Genomic DNA, 26674 nt, shown 5'->3' on the forward strand with positions numbered 1-26674 from the left:
CTCTTTTTTTATTATCAAGTTTCGAAGCTACAAAACACTAGGCCTTTTTTCTTAGCAATGAAAAGTAAAAATAAGTTCGTGGTTAATGTATTAATGATTTGACAGCTTTCCTTGGGAAAATCGATAAAAGTTGCAGCGGTATGCTACCCGAAATGTGTACATACTATGTATGTATGTATATACATATCGTCGTTTAAAGTACAAAACCGCGTATCGTCATTCTGCAAAACCGCGTAACTGACAATTTTATTTGCTCGCACAAGCTCTTGGCTCAATCCTTATCGATTCGTCCTGAAATATACTATCCAGAAATGCGATTGCTTTATAAAAGAGAGAACCAATTTGAAATGAGTGTTTTTACGCTCCAGAAAATAATTTCTACAATTTCACATACGCGGTTTTGCATTTTCGTGATACGCGGTTTTGCACTTTAGACGACGATATGTAAGTGTATGTAACTAAAAATGTTCGGGTGTTAAAAAGCAGCTGTTCCTGCAAGAACTCACTGGGTAAATTGCGCGTTATTTATTGGGCAATGATGCCATATAAAGATTCTCTTCCTTTCTACGAATCTCTTAAAAGCAATGTGCCAATTTAACCATTCTACTTCGTTCGGCAAAGAAATCTACTACAAACATAGTTGTGTACTAGCAAACTTCCAGCTGCCTTTTCAGCTCAACCAGTTTATCCGTGCTAGCGACTGGTATTTTTAACTAGGCGATATCCTACGAAATGGTCATTGAACCGATTATTCCAGAACCCAAGAACCACTGCCGTAAGGCTGTAGAAAGGAATGAAATGCCTTTTGAAATGCAAAAGACTTTTTATTTCCCTTATTTTTGGTTTTTTTTTTTAACCGACTTCCAAAATAGGAGGAGGTTATCAGTTCGTCGGAATATTTTTTTTTTATGTATGTTACCGTATAACTTTGGACCACGTCAACCGATTTCTTAATTCTTTTTGCATCGGAAAGGTAGTGTCTCAGAGGTGGTCCCATACTAATCAGGTTAAGATCCAACCATTGGATCATGATATATATATATATATACAGTGAAACCTCTACTAACGGACACCTCTATTAGACGGACATCTCCCTTGGGCGGACATTTTTTCCTATACCAAGTTTTAAGTATAAATTTCGGAACAAATTACACTCTCTTAAGCGGACGCTCTCTTGGCCGGACGCGGACAGTTATTTTGCATAAAATTGGCACAAAAAACTCTATTGAGCGGACGCGAACCTCTTATCAACGGACATTAAGATTTCTTTTCATAACAAATCAAACAAAAACCTCCGTTGAGCGGACGCGAACTCCTCATAGGCGGACTACTAAATGAAAAAAGGGGACTTCCCGCATAAAATGTGATTGTTATGCACACATTTAGTTTGGTTTGCGCAGTGGTTTAGGTTCGTTATTTGAATTATCAGAAACCCTTGGAGAATCCAATTCCAATTCTGATGAATTTATAACAATAGATAATAACAAATACATGGACTGAAGATTTAGATTTCTGGTTGGATTTTGTTACTGATAAAAACATGAAAACTATTGATGAAAAAGGTACTGACACTGAAAAAAATTAAACATAAAACTTACGTCAATCGACAATTTCCCAGTTTTTTATGAAATGAATCTATGGTTTTATGTAGTTTATGGACTGAAATGTAATATGTATTTATTTTTATTTTGTTATTACTTAATATGTACTTACGCTCATAAATGAAATATGCATTTTCGTTTGAACGATGTAATATCAATATCTTTTATTAAAATAAGAAATAGTGACTATTCAATTAATTAAAACTTTAAAAAGTTCTAAAATAAGCTTCCCTTCCATTGAGCGGACACCACTCTTGGGCGGACAAAAATGGCCGACGGTGAGTGTCCGCCCAAGGGAGGTTTCACTGTATATATATTTATATACGAATTGAAGTCGGTTTTGTTTTTTGCTTAAAAATTACTTGTTTGTTACACGATTCATGAGTTCTTCGTCAGCTTTTTCTGATCCCCAACTGAAGCTCTTTTCTCGTTGCAGCTGATCATGCATCAAACTGGTCGTCTCACAACAAGTCGCTGTCTTGCACAGCATTTCTATCAAGTGTCGGCAAGGAAGTTCAATAGAAGGCCTATGAACTGGCTTACTTGAGAATGATCAGGTCTTCATCACGTGTCATCCAAAGCAAATGCGAACTATGTTTGCGAGAACGCTAACAACATACGCATCACCGAATCCAAATCAGGAATATTCAGGTGACATTTTCAATAAAGCTCCAATATTGATTGAGAGCTTAGGAAAATGACTTTCGTGTTTATTAACATGCATAAGGCTGCGGTTTCGGTAAGAGCGAATTTTCATCGCGCGAATTTGCACGAAATCGCTTACAATGCATATGCATATATTCGCTCTTACCGAAACCGCAGCCTTATGCATGCCAATAAACAACAATTCAAGTTAAATTTGACTTTTTAAACCAGAGACCATAACGATTATAAGAAATAAAATTAAATATTGCTCTATAATTAATACTGAACAAAGAAAAAGTTGTTTTCGTCCCGCGAGACGATTATTTTAAAATGTAAATTATTTTCGTCATGTCATAATAATTATATGGGACTTTTATTTTTTTTTCGTCTCGCGGGACGTTTGTTTCAAGACAGATATTATTTACGTCTTCTAATAATAATTATCGGGGACTTTTATTTTTTTTCGTCTCGCGGGACGTTTGTTTCAAGACGGTAATGATTTACGTCTTCTCCTAATAATTATATGGGACTTTTGTTGAATGAAACTTCTTAATTGAGTTCAGAGTTTTGACGCGTTAAATATTTAACGTCACGATTGTTCATGTCATCAAATCTGTATCGTTCGTTCGATTTTCAAAAATGTGGTGTCAAATTATAAGGCTTTGCTTTTACGTGATTTTGGTTTATTGAAAAGGGTTTCCAGGTGTTAGCAAATCAAATTCCAATAATCGAGCTCGAAGTCATTTGCGTTTAATTTCGTGAAATCGGCAGTACATGTACCGATACTATTAAGAGAAAATGTGGGACGTAAATCATTGTCGTCTTGAAATAAACGTCCCGCGAGATGAAAAAAATAAAAGTCCCACATAATTATTATGAGAAGACGTAAATAATATCCGTCTTAAAATAAACGTCCCGAGAAACGAGAAATATAAAAATTACATATCATTGTTATGAAAAGACGTAAATAATTTCCATCCGAAAATAATCATCCCACGAGACGAAAAAAGATATTTCTCGTAAATAATTATTATAAAAAGACGAAAAAAATTACTCTTAACGCGACGTTTTTGATCTCAAATATTAGGATAATAATTATTTTGGGTCTCTGTTTTAAACAGGTGGCAACCCTCCTGCACGTAGTTTAGAAATGAAGCATTTTGAAAACCATTTTGATTGATGTGCTACCTTATCATGAGTCTCGCCGGCAAATAAATTCGCCCGAAATTGTTTCTACTGCCCGTAGTGAATACACGGAAGAGAAAAGTCATAAGTGAACGGGTTCGAGGAAAATTAAACTCATGATAAGGTAGTTGTACTAATTATTTTAATTTATTAAGTAATTTGAATGCAGTTTTTGTAAACAGGTGGCAACCCTCTTCAAAAATAAATAATCTTTTTCAAAGGCTGATGGCCTTATAGCCAATACTATCGGATGATTGCCGATGTGCTTTTTTTTAAATGTATGCAGCTAAATTCAAATGTTTTTTGCCATTTGTTGTTATCTTTTAAAATTTCTTATTATTATGAAGTATAAGTGACTACGTTTTGATGACTAAATATTCATATGTAACGTATTTTTTCTTAGTCATTTGATTGCAATCATCTGAATGGAGTCTCTTTTTGAAGTCATTTGAATGAATTCTCTCATTGAAGTCATCCGCAGTCATTTTAAATCAGGTTTACCTGCATTATATGAATAAGTAATAAAGTAGTAATACATACACGGTCAAAAATTTGGGTTTAATTTTTAAACCGAGCTGGGACTACTGCCTTTTTTAATCCTTTATAGTCTACTTTTTAAACCAGTCAATAGTTTTAATCAATTTTTAATATATTTTGGTTTAAACTTTAGTCTAGCAGCCGAGAAAATGATGTTTTGCTATGAGTGGTTTAAAAATCAAACCAAAATGTTTTAATTCTAGTTTCTAGGTTTCATATATAGAAAAATTTATTTAAAATCTTAACCGAAATAGAAAATGTTTGCCTCAATATGACTTATTTTATATGTCTCTCAAAGAGAGAGAGAGAGCAAATCTTACGAACTGACGGCATCAACACAGCGAAATGTACAGTGATGAAATTGATGGTACAATTTTACTTTTTTGGTACATTTTGGATCCCAAAAGTACATTGGTACTACATCGACATTTTTGATACAATTTTGTCAAAATACAGCATTACGACAAATTATGTAGAAATACGACTTGTGGATAAAAATGCAGTCATATTTTTCCTACTTTATACAAGTAAATGGCTGCATTTCTTTATTCATTCTGAACGTTTGGAATAAACTTTTTTGTTTATTTATTCTTTAGAACGTTCCTGATGATACGTTGACGTATATTTCATACGCATTCTGTTTATTCCGGCTGTGAAATGGGATTATCCGGAATGTATAAAGAAACGCAGCCAATGTGTGGTGTTTATTAAAAACGAAAGACTTTTTAAAATCGTTAAACAGTTGCTGTTATAATATTAGCAACTGTTTCTTTGTAAAATTTGTGTGCTACTCGCACTTAATAAACATACTTATATGGTTTTGTTGATTAACTTGAATTGTTGATTTGTAATGGAAACTTAGGGCCTCTTTCATGGCCTTTTCAAACTATGCATATGTACAAGTACATATAACGTTACGCACCCAAGTCCACGGACGAAATTTTTTCATATTTTTGGTGCAGTACACACTGGCCGAACCAAAAAACTGTTCTAACTAAAGCAGAGTGATTAATTAATGCCGATAAGATTAAAAGATTAATTACTAATGCCTATATATTGCTTCAGGGGTTTCAATGGTTTCCTTGATTCTATATTTTAGTAAAATTAGACTCTTAGAAAAAAAAAAGCACAAAAATGTGAAGGATTTCCAGAAGGTCACTTTTAGGTGGAAAAGGATTTGTTATTTAAATCTCTTGTTTCTCCAAAAGTGTTCAAATGGCATATATGGGAAGTGGTTGCTGAAGAAAGATTAAACAAAAAGCCTGCCTCCCAAGAAAAACGTTACGTTAATGTCATGAAGAAGGCGAAAAAAACCTCCAACCAACATTGGCTTATCTGATAAATGAGTTTAAAAGTGATATGCAAATGTCNGGATTTCCAGAAGGTCACTTTTAGGTGGAAAAGGATTTGTTATTTAAATCTCTTGTTTCTCCAAAAGTGTTCAAATGGCATATATGGGAAGTGGTTGCTGAAGAAAGATTAAACAAAAAGCCTGCCTCCCAAGAAAAACGTTACGTTAATGTCATGAAGAAGGCGAAAAAAACCTCCAACCAACATTGGCTTATCTGATAAATGAGTTTAAAAGTGATATGCAAATGTCACATTCTGGAAAAAATTTTACAAAAATGCAAAAATAAGAACAAAACTTAATTTCTGAAGAGCCTGAAAGCAGTTTCGTATTCACGTCATTGAACGATTTTAGATAATAAGATTATCAATCTTAAAAAAAATATATATAAAATACCTGCCATGAACACTTTGTTTGGAAATTACCCATATACATATGTATGTCTGGTCTTTTAAATTTTTGGTACTTTTTCGGCAGATTTAGTACATTCTTTTTGTCCATTTGGTACAAAAATTAAAAAATCATTTATCATCCCTGAAGCAAACTCAACATATGAAAGCACATTCACATGCATGGCTTTAGCTGAGTGTGCAACTATGCTTGATACAATTGGTTGCTACCAAGGCTATCCGGATTCAATCCCCAACCGACGAGCATGCAATTTAAGATTTTTTTATTCTTAATTAAGAAACAGCTTTCGTGAAGTGTAATATTACGTTCGAATTGGCCTCATTTAACTTGTTAAATGAAAAAGAGCTTTTTGTAAAACACAATCGTCCACATTGAACATTTGGAGCCATATATGTAATACTTCTATATTGATAGTAAGCTAACATCTCAAAGTACATTGTACACGTGTAAGCATTCCGAAATCAAAGCGAGACAGTCTAGTACTGTTTTTGTCAATTGTGTACTTGAGTGCCGGTTTTGTATATGTGTTGTGTACAAGCCCTGCAGTACTGCTGGAGTCAATCGCTACCCTCCAGTACTGCTGGAGTCAATCGCTACTTTTGAACCGCACCTGCACCGACTCCTAGGTAAGTAGCTACTCTATTAACCCGTGGTAGTGCACATGGTAGTGCAGAGTCGAACCAGTCGTAAGCAGAATAGCGAAAAACTACGACAGAGGGCGCCCATAAATCANTGTCTGGTCTTTTAAATTTTTGGTACTTTTTCGGCAGATTTAGTACATTCTTTTTGTCCATTTGGTACAAAAATTAAAAAATCATTTATCATCCCTGAAGCAAACTCAACATATGAAAGCACATTCACATGCATGGCTTTAGCTGAGTGTGCAACTATGCTTGATACAATTGGTTGCTACCAAGGCTATCCGGATTCAATCCCCAACCGACGAGCATGCAATTTAAGATTTTTTTATTCTTAATTAAGAAACAGCTTTCGTGAAGTGTAATATTACGTTCGAATTGGCCTCATTTAACTTGTTAAATGAAAAAGAGCTTTTTGTAAAACACAATCGTCCACATTGAACATTTGGAGCCATATATGTAATACTTCTATATTGATAGTAAGCTAACATCTCAAAGTACATTGTACACGTGTAAGCATTCCGAAATCAAAGCGAGACAGTCTAGTACTGTTTTTGTCAATTGTGTACTTGAGTGCCGGTTTTGTATATGTGTTGTGTACAAGCCCTGCAGTACTGCTGGAGTCAATCGCTACCCTCCAGTACTGCTGGAGTCAATCGCTACTTTTGAACCGCACCTGCACCGACTCCTAGGTAAGTAGCTACTCTATTAACCCGTGGTAGTGCACATGGTAGTGCAGAGTCGAACCAGTCGTAAGCAGAATAGCGAAAAACTACGACAGAGGGCGCCCATAAATCAGGCAAGTGACTACTTTAGTAACTCCCGGTAGTGCAGAGAGAGCCGATGGTGACTACCGCCTAGGACATTGCCTTGTAAAAGTAATCGATGAAATACACTGCAAGTAGTCGGTCGGTAATTGACGATGTTTATCAGGTAGCTACCGATTCAGCAGTCCTGTAGTCACTCCCCCGTACTGCAGGGTAGCTATAAGTGACACCGATGCCTTCGCGAACGTTCACTGATGTTCTCGATCATAAGTGATTTATTTATTTATGATAGGGCTTGGCCTCTGGATATGAAAAGTTTTTTCTTTTTTTTAATAGGGTTTCCACCTGTCTAAAAATTTGTAATATTCAGCCTCATTGCGAAAGTCGTAAATTAGGCTGAATTGTACGACTCGACAACATTAGCATTGTCTACTGTCGTGCTGAAATAAGTAAACGACGAAAATTGTCGAAAACTATGCAGTGCTGCCAAGTTTTTCCGTTTTAATACACTAGTCGAGTGGAAATTTTAGGCAATGACGCTAAATTTTCGATACGATTCGACTCTCGAAAAACGACTTGCATTCGGCACGACTCTCGCAATGAGGCTGATTTACACTGATCACCCGATTTTCCATAGTGAGGTGTCAAACGAAGAGGCTATCTATGAGGAACCTAAAGATGTGCAAGAAGGGTTCTTTTTTTGAACAGGGTTACAATATTTTTATAAATTTTAGAATCTGGACAGTTCGTTGGATAAAAAAAAAAATTGGTGTCAAATGAAAGGGTTATGCCTCTATATGTAAAAAAAATAGGGAGTCCAAAAGGTGGTGTCCTTTCCCCACTACTGTTTAACTTTTACATTTCAAAGCTCCCTCAACCACCAGAGGTCTCTTAAGACGACGATTGCTCGATCAAGGCGTCTGGGAATGGAATTGATGACTTGTGTTCGAAAGTAAACAGGTACATATATCTCCGAGCTTCACTGCAAGGAGCCTAACCCTCTCCCCTACAAAATCCTCTGCGACCTTGCTCACCACCTGCACGAAGAAGGTCAGGCTACCGCTGGGAATCCACGTCGATGATGCACCAATTCCCACAGTGAATAACTCCAAAATACTCGGAGGAACCCTCGGCCGTCTGCTCTCCTTCTCTGCGCACGCAACCGCTATTGTCAACAAAGTACAGAGCTGCAACAAGGTCCTCAAGTCGCTAGCCGGCAGTACTTGGAGCAAAGACAAAGAAACGTTGCTGGCAACATACAAGGAAATAGGCCGGCCGGTTTTAAATTACGCAGCACCAGTGTAGTCGCCGGGGACTGCACGACGAGGCGAAAATGCTCCCGATAAAGAAGCACAAAACAATGCTCTGCAAGCAGTTTCTTGTTGGGAGCCGTAGACGTGGTAACCCAAATAGACAACTGCTTGCAGAAGAGCCCTCGTCCAGGCACGTCAGGAGGCATCTCGTCAGCTTATCGACAGGCCCTGAACGGCATTCACAGGGAGTCAGTCTCGAGTTATGTAGACTCCAGACCTGTGAATGCCGTTCTAGGCGCACAACCACCGGACATTGACGAGACGGAGCTTTATCTGCCTCGGGAGGCCAGAACCACAATAGCACCATTTCGCTCTGGCTACTGCAGCAGGTTAAACTCATACCATACCATGACTCGAAATATCTCTTCGTATGCACGAAAAACCCGACAACCCTAACGCCTTTATCCCTGTGGACCGACCTTATTCGGACTGCACGCTTCTTAGGGCTCCGTTAATGGAGCTTGACGACAACGATTGAGATATTAACCGATCTGGGTGGGGTTGTTGTAGCCGCTACAATAACAACAACCGATAGTACTTTTTATGCTGACTTCAATTATATAAACATTAATTGGCGCAATTTAAAAGTAAAGAATATCGACCATGTCGCGAATTTTACGTGAACAAATATTCCAAAAAATTATAAAGCGAAACATAAACATTTTTTTTTAGTTTAAAAACATCAATATTTTAAAATATCGAAAAATTTATTTTTACCCGCATCCAACGTTTAAATCGAATTGATACAAATTTTGAAAACATATTAAAATACATATTAAGAAAAATTGTTAATGTTTTGAATTGTTCTTCGACTAATGCGTATAGATCTCTTAATCGTTTTTATTCTTATTATCAGAAATTTAGTACGCGTTGGTGATTATACAATAAAAAATAAAAAAACCCAACATTTCACTGAATACTAGAGTCTTTTTCCATATGTATCAAATTGATGCACAACGTACTTTGCGTTACACAAAATTTCCTATGGATGTGTGTTAATTTTATATGTATCTTTTTTTTATATACCTAATTGAAATCATTGTAAAAAGTAATATCGATCTGCATTTTTAGTTTTTTCTATAGCTGATCGGTTGGTTATGTAGCATGATTAAATAATAGGTGCGTTCGTTTAAAATCTCCAACAGAAACCAACCAACTGCCAAATTCCGGCGAAATGTCATCTGTTCGTTCACAAGAGAGAAATATCCAAAATAGTACGCGAACAGAAAATTTGCAGAAACTTGCAAGTTAGACGAACAGCTGATATAATTTTTGTTTACATTCAAAAGTGTAAAATTTAAAACGTTCGAAAACTCATTACAAAGTGGTATCCTGGCACAGTTTATTGATTAAACAAATAACTACTTACTTCTTACAAGTTTAATTAGTCGCATTTTGTAATTTTTAACTTCAAAAGGCTTGCTCAAAAAACAGTTTTCTCGCTCCCTCTTGACAAAATCGGCTCCCTTAGCAAAGCACTGTGTGTGGGTTCGTGTGTGTGTGCAAAGCTTTTGTAAGGGAGCTAAGGGAGTATCAAAACTCTAATGTCACTAATGAGCAAACCTTGGTTATGTAGATGTATGCCGCAGACGGCAACGCAGAAATGAGTTTGACGCAGGTGTCGCACGGGAACAGCTTACTGTAAACACCTGTTGATTCCTGCTAAAGGGTGAACACACCAAAACTGCGACACTTAGAAATTACTACCAGAAACAAACTAGCAGGCTTTGGAATTATTTTTTTTGTATTATATAACTTGGAAGTTTAGATGTTATTAAAATAAATAAAAATATTAGTTATTATTTGCTCCATATGCAAGTGATCGGTATTTTCATCGCACACGCGCCATCATGTTCTGCACGACTGCATCATCGACTTTACGCGATGCGCACAACTACTTTGTTTTGCACTCTTCAATATTTTTCACTGTTTCACCTGTTTTCTGCAAGATTTCTTTGACAATTGACCAATATTCCCCCACGATTGAGAGAATACAAAGGTTGCGCCGATCTCGGACCGCTATTCCTCTCTTAACGAATTTGACAGAATCGCTGTTTGCATGACGTCACACTGGTGCAACTTGTTTACGTTTTCCTTGCAACATTTTTTCTTCTTCTTCCATTCTTGCTCTCGTTTTGGCATTTCTCTCTCGCAATTGCACCAGTGTGACGTCACACACAAGTTATTCTCAAAAATCCTCTCCGATCGGCGCAATCTTGTATTCTATCATTCTTGATATTCCCCAATAGGACGTGGCTCTGGGCTATTGGGTGGATTGCAGTCGTGAGGTACAAAATTGATGTTATTTGCATTATACCCCGGGAATGTGTCCTTGGCATAGTGGCAGGTTCCCACGTCCGCCTAGAACAGTGGCCTACTCCTTATCTGTTGGTAAATGACAGAAGACGCCTTTTGAGGCACTCATCCCGATAAACTTGATCATTCATTGTCCTGGATGGGAAAAAAAAGGCTGCTCTTACGGCCGCAGGAACAAATAGCTTGCCAAACCATGTGGTTTTTGGAAATGTGGACTTCATTTTCAGCTTACAACTTTCAGGGGCATCTTGATGACTTGCAGCAGTATAAACATCTTGACCTGCAATATATTTTGAATTTTTAAAGCAGTAGGTTTCGTAGTCCCTAACTGCCATCCCTAAATTGGCGCGTCAAGCGCCAAACAACTGTCAAAAATCCTCATGCCCATACAATTTGTATGAAGCATCCCACAATAACGCGGCGCTAACGCCGAGCAAATGGAATTTTCATTTTTGACAGGGCGTTACGTGTTGAAATTGGATGCGGAAGACGGAAAGAAAGAGAAAGGACAAAAAAGTGAAAGAGGAAACGAGAATAAAAACGAGAGGATCTGAGAAAACGTCAAAAATTACGACGCGTTGATTTGGGGATAGCGCGCGCTGACACTCGTCGACAATGGATAACGCAACGCTTAGCGCTCCAATTTAGGGACGGCAGTAACAATGCAGTTGTATTTTTTAATTTAGAATTCATACAACTTCCGAATGCGGGATTTCGCTGTAACATTCTATTTTGCGCCTCGGTCTGGGGCTGTTTTAGCTGTAGAACATCTCAATGAAGCTTTCCGCTTTACCTTTTGTACGAAAAACTGCGATCTGCGTACGGATTTTGCAACATAACGCGACAAAATCTTCGGATTTCGCGAAAACGCACTGAGGACCTTCCGAGCACTGTTTTTATCACTTTGACCATGCTAAACCCCGCTCCCTGGTTTTCTCGTAACTGTCAGGCCTTATTTGTACCGATTAAAACCCTGCAAACTGTCGAATAGTGCAATCTTTAATTTTTTAGCAATTTTACGTGTACTTAAGGCCGGATCATTTATAAACTCGTGCAAAATGATTTGTCTCGTTTCTAACTCGGTTGCCATTTTTAACTCAACTAGGAATCAAATGAAATTTCTTCTACGTCCAGCTAAGATCATATGGTCAGCTTATGGTATTTGAATTTCAAAATATTGATTCGTTTTGGGTAAGTTATAAGCTTCCCAAAGTGTCGCAGTTTTGGTGTGTTCACCCTTTAATACTGAAGTACATAAAACAGGCTTGTTATTGGTGCTAAAACGCGTCGATTGATACCCCTCCTGACGTTCTCTGCCTCCTGACTTTTTTGGATGAACTTTGTGCAGCCCGCTAAAGTGCACTTTTACAGAAAATAGTAGTTTAGAGTGCCAACTCTAAGAAGGGGCATGAGACGTGCGACGCACCCTTCTCTTCGCCCCCGCTCAATCCAATATGGACAGCCAACCCCTAAAATATTCCCTTTTATATTAAGATCACGATATTGAATTCTATTATACTACTTCATATTTCATATGATCGCAAATGTATGGGGAATACGAATACAGATATTGCATACTGTACAAAACTGTGAACATTTAAAATAGGTATGTACATACATACATACATACCTGCATCTGAATCCGATTCGCTCATTTTCAGAGGGGGCTACCTGGATACACAACCTCTTCACTTTTTTCCGCCTGCCAAACACATATTTATTTTACAACATTTCACAAACTTTTCCAATATTTAATTTGGCCATAATTGTTTACAATCGCTTAAAGAAATTGTAATTGTACACAAAACTCTTGACAAAACCTGACTGGAAGTCATATTTGACATCACTTTGACATTTAGCTGTCATTAGAGTTGTGCTAATTTGTTAGAACCAGTGCTGCTGTTTTGTTTCACTTGATCCAAAGCGAAGAACGCATCAAAAAACGAAATCTTTCATATGGCACCGATTCTCAAATAAAAAAGAATATATTGGGCTCGATAGAGAAAATTGAGCTGAGTATAACGGTATACTTCTTTTTTGCGAAACCAACTACAAAAATTATTAAAGGTCAAATTTCAAAATAAGCATTTTTTAAATCAATATTTCTCGAAAATCTTTTCTGGGGTTTTGAAAATTGATGATGTCATTCTGTAGAGAATTAAATTCTCTTTAGTTTGATAGACATAAAAAAATTGTTAACAAACCTATTTTTATAACACTTTTAGTTATATGCAATAACGAATTTATGGGCCCTGTCACACGGTTAGTAATTATCACGATATTTGGATCGCGATCCAAATTGATGGATCGCGCACGAATGCTACAAGTTCAATATTTATCGCGACAATATTTGCCTAATTTTTGTGCTGAACGCTTGTTATGACACAAGAAAATATTTTTATTTTGTATGAAAGTGCTACACGTTCAATATTTATTGAAGGTATTGCGATCCGCGATCCAGATTTCAAAATTTTTATATCACGATCCATCAATACTGCATGCTACACCGTCAATAAATATCGCGATACTTGGACCACGTTAATAAATACTGACCGTGTGACAGGGCCCTATTGGTTAAATTTAAAAGCTCACGATCACGCTCGCATTGAACTGTATAGCAGGCTTTAAGAGTCCATATAAACACGGAATTTGTCCACACGGTTGGTCCGTGCAACTCTGTGTAAACCATTTAGTTCTTGAAATTCCATTTACGCTAAGCCAAGGCGTATTTAACAGGTGTAACCCTTCAGTGGATTCATACGTTTATTGAAGTTTTTAAAGATACAAGTTAGGTACAAAAAATATTTCATTCATTTTTGGTTTTTGCAAATACCTGCATTTCAATACTCGGATGCATATATATAGAAAAATTCAGTCTTAATAATTTACACACATAATTTAGCTGAATCTTTAGTTAGCTACTCATTAGCACCCACAATTAAAAATTTTTTTCATATTCTCAAACACAAAATTTTCCTAGTTCGGTTTTAAAAAGCTCTTATACATAGAAAATTAACTTTCTACGTCCAAAAAAATAAATGGAGCATGCTTAAATGCGACCAGTTCGCTTGGAGTATATTCATTTTGTAAAACATTTTTTTAAATCTTTGATTTTTCTCTGGAATAAAATTGTTACTAAAAATTGTCTGCTAATGGTTTACAGAATGGCCCGGAAACATGAAAAACCAACACTTTTATGTTATGTTAAGTCTTCTGTCAAGAGCCAATATAATACAAAATATGTACTAAAAAAATTCCAAAAAATCCGAAATATGCAATAATATGCATTCATGACTATAATATGCAAAAAATTTGAATGCCACTTTTAAGATAATTTCATGATTCATACTTACTTCATCTACTTTACTATTTCGCTTCACCTAAGTCCAAAAAAACATGTATTTGCATAGATTTCCATGCCCCAGTTATAAAATTAATAGCTAAGATAATTTTTACATGGTTTTTTGAGTCTTTAATTATTAATTTTCAATGATCATCAGTTTCAAGAATTGACACATGTATTAACAGGGTTGCATCGGGATGAACTCTGTTTGAAATTGTGTTCGATCGACTTATTTCTTGTGTTGCATTTCAAGCGACCTACGCTGACATGAGTTAATTCGTTACCGCGTTTGATGCCATATAAACAGGTTAAGTTACCTTAAAACTTAAAAAACTGATCGATAGTCGACTAGTACTATCGATGGTTTTTTTTGAGAATAACTATCGCTACTCATCGATAGGGTCAAAAAATAAAACTATCGCTACTATCGATAGTACCATCGATAGTTTGACACTTCTATTATAAAAGCTATTAGGCTAAATTGTGTTCTTCGTTAATTTCCTAGAAACTTATTAAAAATAGAAAATATTCTATATTCACAGATTCATCTTATAGTAATAAACAATATTAAGGAGACGTATATTCCAATTTCCTAAAAAACCAAACTATTTGTCAAGTTGGTGTAGGTAGCGATGTTGTAGCTGCAAGAGGGCTACATGGAACGGCAACCGTAGCTGCGATTGGTGCGACTTGTAAATAAAACGATGTTCGTTTTGAGGCATACGACGTGAAAATTAGTATATGTATATGCAACAGCAGAAATATATGCCAAATTTTTTTGAACCACGCTATTTTCAGAGATCAGTAAATAGAGATAGACAACACAATAAAAATATTTAATGATTACCGAATTTTTATTAAGAATATCTACTTTTAATGTTTAACGCCGAAATAAAAGCCAATTGCCCGATAAAATATGCACTTATCTGTAAGTATGTATGTATGTATGTGTAAAGAAAAATTTGATTCTTATGCACTTTATTTTTTAATTTATTTCTTAACACCATCCGGATACGTGAAGTGATTTGAGCGGTTGCTAATGATTACCCCGTGCTTACCACACAGATTGTTGAAAGTGTGCAGGATATCATCTTTGGAATGATACGTTGCTATGCAGGATCATCGTAATCAAAAAATATAACAAATTCAAATTTTATTTAGAGTTCAGAACAAAACAATCTTCAAACAACATTTACATCAAAGATGGCTCCTCTAGCATGTCCCACCGACTCCATCGACTTCTGGAGGTATGAGGTGCCTGAACTCGCCGAAGTCAGTTGCCTTATGCCAAATGGCGTTCTCATTCTAATGGTCGTGCCTATTAACTGCACAATCCGAGAAATTAAAGCGGTAAGTAGATTTCTAATACATCAAATCGGTTGAATCGATTTGTATAAGGGCATATGTATGCATATACATATTTCAGTTAAATTTGCAGGCTAAATACAAAACGGTATACGACATTCGCGTTAACATTTTTGTATAATAAATTCCACGTATCTAATATTAATTAAATGTTCAGATTTAGATTTAAGATCATCGTATTAATTAGAAACGCGAATTGTTAGCAATTCTATTAAAACTGAACATTTGAACATACAAATGTTTACAGCTGTAGCTGAGTGTGCAAAATTGCATGCCGTACATACAATTGTAGGAATACATATTGCAAGCATACTTTTTTAACCAACATTAAGCGCCGCGAAGCTTATCCAAACAATTTTAAAACCATGGTGGAATTTAATAGTAGTAACACGATATTTTTTTTCGCAATCGAATGCCTCAATCAGGATCGCTGACGATGCGATTTGTTTGAGTGTTCTGTCAAATTCAGTCTAATATTGTAAACTAAGGCCCTACTCGACTCTCAGCGAATTTCTGCTGAAATTCTTAAGGTTAAACTAACTTTATCAGTACAAAAAATTATTCTGAAGCCTGTGGCATGCAACATCGAGTTCATAGATTTCTAATTTACTTTATATGTATGTAAGTATGTATGTTTTCCAATATAACATTTTGTAATTTTTCGTTTTAGGAAGTCGTAAGAGAAGCTAAAAATTTTCCGTTATGTCATTTAATCAAGGATCCCTGCGACTATGAAGTTAGTGGCATTTCTAATTTTGCCAACGTTGATTGTTTCACAGATGAAACTAAGCGTCTATCTGAAATACAGCCCTTTTTTTGCCTGCTACGTTTGGGTGAACGTACTGAAACATCATCTATTTCCAGTGATTATGAACTCTCCAAACTGGTGAGTAACATGATTGGGAAATCTTTTGAAGAGTATAGTTCGCAACGTAGTCCTGAGGTTGATGACTTTCGGCGCAAACTTGCACACCTCTGTGACAAAATGGAGCAAGTGCGTTCCCGTTTCACATGGGCAGAAAAACTGCTTTATGAACATCCGATGCGCATTGCAAATACCCATGTTATGCCAGAATTGATTCGAAAGCGGCTGGGTGGTACAAGTTTTCTGATTGTTGTGAAATTGGAAAATGACGAAGGTTCCTATACAATTCCCGTTAGTGAGAGCGACACCTCTACCACAGTGATTGAGTCAGCACTTATGAAGATGCAGCGTTCTCAAATAAGGGTTGGGGATCGACCATCCGACTATATATTAAAAGTACGTGGTCGAGACGAATTTTTATTTGGCGAATACCCTCTTATACAATTCATATATATTCAGGTAAACAATTAATAGATTTGCAATCGAAATCACCATATACATATAAACATTAATCTTATGTATTTCTAAAGGAAAGTCTTTCCGGATCTGACGTGCCGAATGTTGTTCTAAAACCCATTCACACACTACAATCGTATGTTAGTTACAAGAACGATTTGAGCTTCTCTAGATCACGTAGACCGGAAAGTATACCAGCGTCACTACATAACGCTAAAATACCTACTCAGAACCTAAATATCACGTCGTCATGGGACTTAGTGACACCTTTTAGATTGCGTTTACATCAAATCGAGAATGTAAACTGCGACCTCTCGCGTGCTATAAAAGTGGGAGTACATGTTGGTCTCTTCCATGGTGAGCGCCGTTTATGTGCTCAACAATCCATAGAAAATGCAATTAGCAATAATCGTTCATTCACATTCGAGAAAGACATCTCATTCGACATACAAGTGCAAAATTTACCGCGCATGGCACGACTATGTATGGCTATTTACGAAGTAACGAAAGCATCGCGCTCCAAGAAGTCTTCTAATATAAATCGCGATAATGTATACAAAGAAGCCAACACATATGTGAATAACAATCCTTTGGCGTGGGTGAATACAACCATATTTGACTACAAGAATCAAATGCGTACTGGCTGTCAAGCACTTTACACATGGACTTATGCAGATGACATACGGTCGGACGAAATTTTCCATCCACTAGGTACAATCGAACCAAATCCGCGCAAAGATGGATGTGCTATAGTGAAGCTTACATTTCACAGGTTAGGCTGTAATTTAAAAAAAATTTCGTGCTGCAATTAATAATTTGTTGTTTTATATTATTTTACAGTAACGGCTTAGAAAATATACAGTTTCCATCGATGGAGGCAGTGCTAAAATACGCAGGAGAGCTTGATCCTAGTGAGCAATTAACTCGCGACAAATTAGAAGAAAACACCAAACCGATTAGCGCTATGTTATCACAGTACCTGCGCATTGATAAAGTCTATGAAATGCATGATCAAGATCGCAATGCAATATGGTCTAGGAGGTAAAATTCATATTTTTAATTATACAGAAACATAACGGTACCTATTATCTTTGCAGATATGAAATTTTAGCTGAAGCTCCTGAGGAGCTATCAACTCTGCTGCATTGTGTTAACTGGAATGAGCGTGACGAGGTCGCAGAGACTTGGAAGTTATTACAACAATGGCCTACAATTTCAGTGGAAAGATCGCTTGAACTGCTTGACTATGCATATCCAGATCCAGCTGTGCGAAGTTTTGCTATACACTGTCTGCATTTTCTGAGGTGGATATAAAAAAGAAAAAATCTTAAAGTGATTTGTGAACAAAAGTTGCTCTTTTATTTCGCAGAGATGAGGAATTGCTCTTATATCTTTTGCAACTAGTACAGGCTATAAAGCACGAATCTTATCTAGATTGTGACTTGGTAACTTTTCTACTAGAACGTGCCTTGCGAAACCAGCGTATCGGCCACTACTTTTTCTGGCACCTGCGTTCTGAAATGCAAACACTTTCGATGCAAACACGCTTTGGTCTCTTACTCGAGGGATATTTAAAAGGCTGCAAACCCCATGTGCCGCATCTATGTAATCAGCTTAAAGTTCTCGATGCTCTTAAAGCCGGTTCTTTGATCGCAAAGAAGGGAAGCAAAGAGAAGGGTCGCAAAGAAATGCAAGATTTTTTTTCTAGACAAAGCAACAGTAATATTTTTCAGGGAATACAAAATCCATTAAATCCGAGTTTTCGTTGCAAGGGAATCCAACCGGACAAATGCAAAGTTATGGATTCAAAAATGAGGCCGCTATGGATTGTACTGAAGAATGCTGATCAAAGTTGCAATGATATCTATATAATTTTCAAAAATGGAGATGATCTGCGACAGGATATGTTAACACTGCAGATGCTGCGAGTCATGGACCAATTGTGGAAGAATGAGGGGTGAGTAGAAAAGCGAATTACTTACTGACCATACGTAAACAATAAATAAAGGCCCCTATTATGAGTTGCATTCGATCTTCGACTGTGGCCGAAAGTGTTAATCGAACGATTTTCCAGGGCATTATGGCGCTCATGCGATGAAGAATAGCTCTATTGTGAATTTCGCTCGTTTAGGTTGTTCACAATAGAATATTTTTCACCGCTGAGAAGCTTTGTTTACAAATCGAGCAAACTAAATAGTGTGCTTATACATATGTACATATCGTCGTTTAAAGTACAAAGCTGCGTATCCTCATTCTGCAAGACCGCGTGACGTGACATTTGCTGCCAAAAATTGGGCTTGCCCACACAAACTCCTGGCTCAATCCTTATCCATTCGTCCTGAAATATACTAGCCAGAAATGCGATTGCTTTATAAAAAGAGAACCATTTAGAAATATAAATGTTTTTACTCTCTAGAAAATAATTTATGCAACCTTACTTACGCGGTTTTCCATTATCTTGATACGCGGTTTTGCATTTTGTTGATACGCGGTTTTGTACTTTAAACGACGATATGTAAATTTGTTCAAATTAAAATGAAATAAAAAAGAAAGCGAGTTTATAAAAACGTGGTAAAATTAAGTACAACGGAGTTCTGGTTCAACGGTTCGTCAGAGGATGAGAGCTTAGAAAACTGGCCAGGAGCAGAAAACGTTTAAGAGAGTTTAAGCGTAGTCTTTCGAATATATTTTGACATACAATATATTTAAGAAATTTTGTGTTCCAAATCTATTTAAAATATTTTAAAACTATAAACAGATCTTTGATTTCGGGGATTGGGATTTTCTTTCATTAGTAAAACCAGCCTTTCAAGCTTGTGTTTAGTATTCACGACGTTAGAACTGCATGAAATTAATAAAAATTGTTTAAAATAAGTGTCTGGCCGCCAAAAAGTAAGAAAACAAATCATGAGATGAAGAACTTGTCTTACAAGAATCCCATAAGTTTTACAAACGATTTGCAAAAATGAATTTTCATCGACTCTTTTGTATAAGATTCACGGAGAAATTGTTGCAAAATATCTTCAAGGACTCTTGAAATATAGGCTGAGTGGAAGATCGACCTATCTCGGCAGCCGGTTCGAAAACGTCCATCCCAGATAATGACTCAAAATTTGGTTGAAGAACGCCTTATCTCAGAAAATGGTTCAAAAACATTACATTCACATTGAGATAGGGCATGGATATTCAGTTTTATAGCCTGTTAAATTTTAGTATAACAAAGTGCAAGTTTTAAGCGGCTGAAAATCGCGCTAATTTTTAATTCTTCTTTTTTGCTGACGGCTTTGCGGTTATTTTCATACATAAGTGCAATTTATAAAAACTGGCGTTGATTTTTTTTTTTAAGTTCTTTGCAAACGGTCTTGCGCATTTTCTTCCATAAAAAAATTATGCTTATTTGAAAAAAGGCCAAAATGCCGTCAGCAAAAAAAAACAAAAAAAAATAAATTTTAAAATAAACGAGATTTCTTAGCCGCACTTTTTTTATACTAAAATTTAACTTGCTATAAAACTGCATACCCAAATGTTTCCTAAAAATTCAGATTAATAAGTTAAAATTTTTCTAAGATCTGTATAAAAATTGAAAGTTTGATTCACTTATATTGTTTTGATTAAAGCACTAACCATCTTTTTATAAAAAATTAACACAAAATGGCAACTTTAAAAACCTCAGTTTTTCACAATAGTGTTATGCCCTTTTTACCATATGGGAGGTTCCTTTTGAAACTGAACCTCAGTGCAAAAATTATTTTCTTTATAAAACTAACAAACGTGTGGACAAAACATTTGTAAGAATCTTGAATCAACCAAAAAATAACAAATTAAAGCTTTAAATGCATGTTATTACCTTTTTTACTTTTTAAAATCAAGTTCTAAGTAAATTTTTTTAGTGAGTTTAAAGTAGGTTGTGTTGAAAGTACTGTCATATAATTTGCNATTTGTAAGAATCTTGAATCAACCAAAAAATAACAAATTAAAGCTTTAAATGCATGTTATTACCTTTTTTACTTTTTAAAATCAAGTTCTAAGTAAATTTTTTTAGTGAGTTTAAAGTAGGTTGTGTTGAAAGTACTGTCATATAATTTGCGATTCATAATTCAAGGGTTTGGTAAGAGAAATATATAGTAGAACTCATCTGCTTTTAATAAAATTGTGTTATATATTAAATTTATCTATATTGATTGAGCTATTATTAAGCAGTATTGGTCTTGTCCCACCCGTAACAAAAGAAGCTAAAAGCACTGTGTAATCGTGTTAAACGAAAGCCGAATGCATAATAAACACTTGAAAAATCTCAAACTTTCGACCTTTTTTAGTAACCAGGAACCACAAAAATGCGATTGTGTGTCTTTACTTGGAGGGGGGCTTTCTTGCGAGTGCCTTGACTTTTTCTTCTACTCATTTGGTCACCCTAACATTTAATTCACATCGAAAACTTTAACATATTATTTTTTGTCATTTAGTATGGACTTTCGTATGAATATTTACAACTGTATTAGTATGGAACGTCGCCTAGGAATGATCGAGGTTGTGCTAAACGCTGAAACAATCGCAAATATTCAAAAGGAGAAAGGCATGTTTTCAGCAACGTCGCCATTTAAAAAAGGTTCTTTATTTAGTTGGCTGAAGGAGTACAATCGCACCGACGAGGAAATGAACAAAGCGATTAATGAATTTACTCTAAGCTGCGCTGGATATTGTGTTGCCACCTATGTTCTGGGAGTGGCCGACCGGCATTCAGACAATATCATGGTCAAACGTAATGGACAGGTGAAGTGTAAAAAAATATACACATTAGATTAATGCTAAAATATATTACTTTTTGGCCGTATAGCTTTTTCACATCGACTTCGGTCATATTCTAGGACATTTCAAAGAGAAATTTGGGGTACGCCGAGAGCGCGTTCCTTTTGTATTAACCCACGACTTTGTGTATGTCATCAGCAAGGGACGTAATGACCGTGATTCGGAGGAATTTATATATTTTCAAAACATGTGTGAAAAGGCAAGGAAAAAATTAAATACTACTACTTACAACATATGTATTTACAAATTTTCTAAATCTCATGTACATACATATGTTGATTTGTTCGCTTCTATATTCCAGGCATTTTTAGTGTTACGCAAGCATGGCTGCCTTATACTGTCTCTTTTTTCTATGATGATATCAACCGGTCTGCCAGAATTGTCCTCGGAAAAAGACTTAAACTACTTAAAGGAAACATTGGTATGTACACAAAGTTGAATATTTTTCATTTTGGCTAAATCACTTTCCCTTTTAAGGTTCTTGACTACACTGAAGAGAAAGCTCGGGAACACTTTCGTTCAAAATTCAGTGAGGCTTTAGTCAATTCGTGGAAAACATCTTTGAATTGGGCTTCGCATAATTTTTCAAAGAATAATAAACAATAAAGCATATTTAAACGAAGTAATAGTTAAATAAGTATGAAGTTACAGCGAGAATATATTGCGGTGAAGTTATACTAGTATTAACAAGGAAATCAGCGAATGTGCAGAGTTTGGCAATTGAATTATAATGTGTTTGAATAAGACCGAAATCAAGGATAAAAATCACAGAATAATTACAAAATCTTCTTAATATACATACATACATATTATACAAACTTAAAAATATTGACCATATTTATAACCGGGGCCGAAAAGTTTAAGCTTTTGCTTGGTAATGCTTTTTTTGCTTATTCAGGGTTTCTAAGCATAATTTCAACATTCTTACTTATTTTGCTTATTTCAATGTATAAAGCCAAGTACGAGCCTTTCAAGAAAACGTTCAAGAAATAAATTTCTATTATTTCGTGTGTGTGAAAAGTTGTGTCCAAGGAGTTTTGATATCTGAGATTTTACAGCCTGCTGTCTCACTTCTTCCTTACGAAATGATGGGCATATATTCTGTTGAAAACAAGAGTGCCTTGCATGTCGCAATTAACCGGTGAAGTAAGAAAACAGCTTTCTCTCTTTATTTTCTGACATGTGTAAAATCTTTCTTCTCGATCTAATTACTTCACCTGGTATAATTCCACCATGGGTACCTTCATAATAAAAAAATAGGAAGGTAGAAGAATTTTTCAAATTCTTGACGTTTGCAAGCAATTTAATTTTAAAATTTTACACACAAACTCACACACGCATTCTCATTTTCAATCTCAAACAACAACAACTTTGGACAATTCATTTCTGTTACTTCATTTTTATATGATTTTAAAATGTTGGCAAACTTCAAAAAAAAAAGTCATGGCCGACGAATTGAGAGAACGGTTTTACTTACTATGTTTTTATCATGGGTACCTTGTACTCTTCGCAAAAAAAACTTCAGCAAACCATAGTAGAGAGCGTAGCAAACTTCTAAATAACTTCTTACTACTTAAGAAAATTTGGCTCGTAACTTAAATGCCATTTCTGCTTGGATACAAAAATTTAAAACCTACGGTTTGTCTCTAGGGAAGGCATTGGAGTTATTGTAGAGATTAAAAATAATTTATCTCTAATGGAAAATAATGAATATTTAAAAAAAATTTAATCGACCAGCGCAGACTTGCGAATATCAAGAAACATTTGATTGTCCATTGTAATATTTCAATCCTTTAAATAAACTGAATAAAAAAAACAAAACATTCAACTGAACTTAAGTTTTTTTGTTTTGCGAGCATATTTACTGTTTAAGCGACTTATGCATTTCCCGCATAAACAAAGAACAGCGAACACACACACGCACTTGTATTGCACTCCCGCCCAAAACCAAGTGCAACGAATAAACACACGCACTTGTTTAAAAATAATTCGCTCGTTCTTCATTGGGTATGCATTTTTTATGCACTTCTCAACTGCCGCAGAGCAAAACCTACTAAAGTAGTTAATTGCTGGCACCCCAAATCATGCTTAAAACAATCCCGCTTGATGCATCACAACTCTCCCGGAGTTGTCTCACGGGGCTCTGGATGGCTTTCGGCATACAGAGGTGGTACAAGAGCTACCATTGGCCACATCGCCTACCCAAATTTTACAATTTGAATAAATAACCGGTGCTCAACACTCCATTTGCTTTAATAAATTTTTATGCAAATGCATTCATCCTGGTCCTGCCCTCTCACTGAGTTAAACATTTACCAATGTTTTAGTGCTTATCTAAGAATTTCTTGCTTATTTTCTTCGGCCCTGTTTATAATTCAACATTTATATAGAAATGACATGTGTTTCAGTACGAAATCTATGTACTGAATTTGGCCGGAAGTTGAGAAAATTACAACACCTTTATGATTTACGTTTCCAAGGCACTTCGAAATCTTTATTTTTTTTTAATTCTTTGAAGGACCTAGGTGATTATTTTATATTGGTATTGTATAATATATTGGTATCAGTTTTGTTTTATATAAAAACGTTGATTTTTGTTACACATTGTCGCATATCAGTGATTTTTCGTAATATTTGTATTTGTTCACAAGTCAAAATACTGTTCTATTGTTGTTAGTATATACGCTGAATACTTGATACACCTTCCGTACACCTTCCGTACTCTTTCCAACGCTTTTTCGTATTTTTTTATTATAATAATAATAATAATAATAAAAGTAATATCACCTGCTAACTAAAGTCTTGAACACAATGCATGTTTATTCAGTTAACAAAATTCAAAACAAGATAATGTTCTGTGCATATTATTTAAGATTTTTTTTTGCATTGTTTATGATGCAAAATTTCCTTTTTACACTGAATAGATATAATAAACCCAAAATAATACGAAAAGATCTATATTTATATTTTATTGGCTACGGCGATTGAAAGCAGGAACAATGTGGGACAATTACAGCACATCAACTTATGTAGAACTACCAGCGGGGGGGTGGCAGAGTAGCGGGCACACTGGCTCGGCTGCATGATTTTTTTTTTGCAAAGTGGGCGCAGTCGTGTTTGACGCCTACTTCCTAGCGAAGGAAAATCTTTAAAACACCATAAATGGTGACTGAGAAAGTAATTAGATTTTAGCGAAGCCCAAAAAAAAATTGCACGACGAGGACCATAAAGCAGGTAAGAAAGACGCTGCCTACAACTACACTCTGCATAATAACCATCGAATTATAGCAGCTTTCATCATTCAATCCTTATTATACACATATTAATAAAGATATTCAGGCAGGTTCTGCAATTCAAATCCGAGTGAATTTAAACCCATACCAATTTGATGGGTCGATTATGGATGAAAACTCAACCGAGTTTGGGTTGCCGATGGGCAACGCCACTGAAATGAAAATGTATATTATTAATGGCATCTATAGTTAAGTTCTATGAAGTTGAAGGTAATAAAATTTTGAAGAACCAGCAGGGTCTGGTACGATATGTCGAAATTTAAATTGTCGAAACTAAAAACACCGAAAAAAAATGTCGAAAAAAAGTTAGAAAATCAAGAATGTCGAGAAAAAAATTGTTGGAAAGAAAAATGCCGAAAAAAAATATCGAAATGCTCGTTAACGCTAAAACGTCTGGATATAATTCAATTAAATTTGGAATAAAGATATAATATACTAACATATAAAATATTTTTTGGAGAGCTGCCACCTTTTTCAAAAGTAAAAACCGATTAATTAACAAGTTTAACAAAATATTAGCAAGCGAAAGCGGTTCGGAAACTATATATTTCGTAATAGGGTTGCCGCCTGATAAAAAAGTAAAAGTCAATTAATTGATAACTAAATATACTTTAAGACGGTTGCTGTCTGTTTAAAAAGTTGAAATCAATTCTTTTAAAAAGTTTAAACGAAATATTTCAATGTGGGTATCAAACGAGAATGCTTTATTGTAGAAATATTTTTAGAGAGTTGCCATCTTTTCAAAAAGTTAAAATCAATTTAAATAACACGTTAAATAAAATAACACGTTAAATTCAGCGTAATTTTGCAGAACTTTCTTTTTCCATCTTAGGAACTCTAGAACATTTGAAAATCTACTCAGAACACTTAATTTTTATTTTTTTCACACATTCAACTTTTTCGACTTCTTTTCGACAATTTACGCATTTATTTCGAAAGCATACGTTTTCGNTTTTTTCACACATTCAACTTTTTCGACTTCTTTTCGACAATTTACGCATTCATTTCGAAAGCATACGTTTTCGACATTATGCGTTTCGGTTAAATATTGTTTCGAGATTTAAAAAATNTCTTTTCGACAATTTACGCATTTATTTCGAAAGCATACGTTTTCGACATTATGGCTGCGTTTCTTTATACATTCCGGATAATCCAATTTCACAGCCGGAATAAACAGAATGCGTTTGAAATATACGTCAACATATCATCAGGAACGTTCTAAAGAATAAATAAACAAAAAAGTTTATTCCAAACGTTCAGAATGAATAAAGAAATGCAGCCTATGCGTTTCGGTTAAATATTGTTTCCAGATTTAAAAAAGTTTTAAGTTTCGACATTTCTCTTTCGACATTTTTACTAGACATGAGTGTAAATGAGCTGAAGAAACAGTTGAAAAAAGAAATAAATTATCTCAATCAAAACTTCTGCGGCAACCACAAAAATACAGTTACCAATATAGCAACTCAGTAGCCAGTTGCCATCTGTAATACCATTTCAGCCATTGGCCACCCAACTGAAGTTCGGTTGCAATCCGTAATCGACCCATAAATCTAAAGCGATTTTGACCAGACTCACTCGGAAGTGAATTACATATTTTAAATATATACCCACATTCGCGCGGCAAGTTTTTATTTGATAACGATATTTTCATTTCCCAGTACCAGGCGCTCCATGGTAGAATTCTTCACAGGCATTGTCTTCCCAGAGAGTTTTGCTTAACATCGAGATTTCTGCTCCCTTATTATACCCGAGCGCACTTGTGCACAAGGGTATATTAATTTTGTT

At 35.5% G+C, this 26674-nt stretch overlaps 1 protein-coding gene across 5 annotated transcripts; it reads left to right on the forward strand.

The window, feature by feature from the left end:
- Window positions 1-14436: 14436 nt before the first annotated feature.
- Pi3K92E (phosphatidylinositol 3-kinase 92E) lies at window positions 14437-22218 on the forward strand. Of its 5 annotated transcripts, XM_017615906.1 has the most exons (12): window positions 14437-14847; window positions 14903-15032; window positions 15126-15454; window positions 16140-16793; window positions 16865-17562; window positions 17631-17831; window positions 17888-18094; window positions 18160-18747; window positions 21254-21560; window positions 21625-21795; window positions 21898-22017; window positions 22074-22202. In XM_017615906.1, the coding sequence occupies exons 3-12, from the start codon at window positions 15308-15310 to the stop codon at window positions 22200-22202; spliced, it is 3222 nt and encodes a 1073-aa protein (XP_017471395.1). In that variant the 5' UTR covers window positions 14437-14847; window positions 14903-15032; window positions 15126-15307. The 5 variants fall into 5 exon arrangements, with proteins under 5 accessions (XP_017471395.1, XP_017471397.1, XP_017471396.1 ...); XM_017615908.1 differs by having other exon boundaries at window positions 14437-15040; XM_017615907.1 differs by having other exon boundaries at window positions 14437-15036.
- Window positions 22219-26674: the final 4456 nt, after the last annotated feature.

Source organism: Rhagoletis zephyria, unplaced genomic scaffold (assembly GCF_001687245.7).
Source record: "Rhagoletis zephyria isolate East Lansing unplaced genomic scaffold, Rhagoletis_zephyria_1.1 Rzeph_scaffold_01097, whole genome shotgun sequence".
NCBI lineage: Eukaryota > Metazoa > Arthropoda > Insecta > Diptera > Tephritidae > Rhagoletis > Rhagoletis zephyria.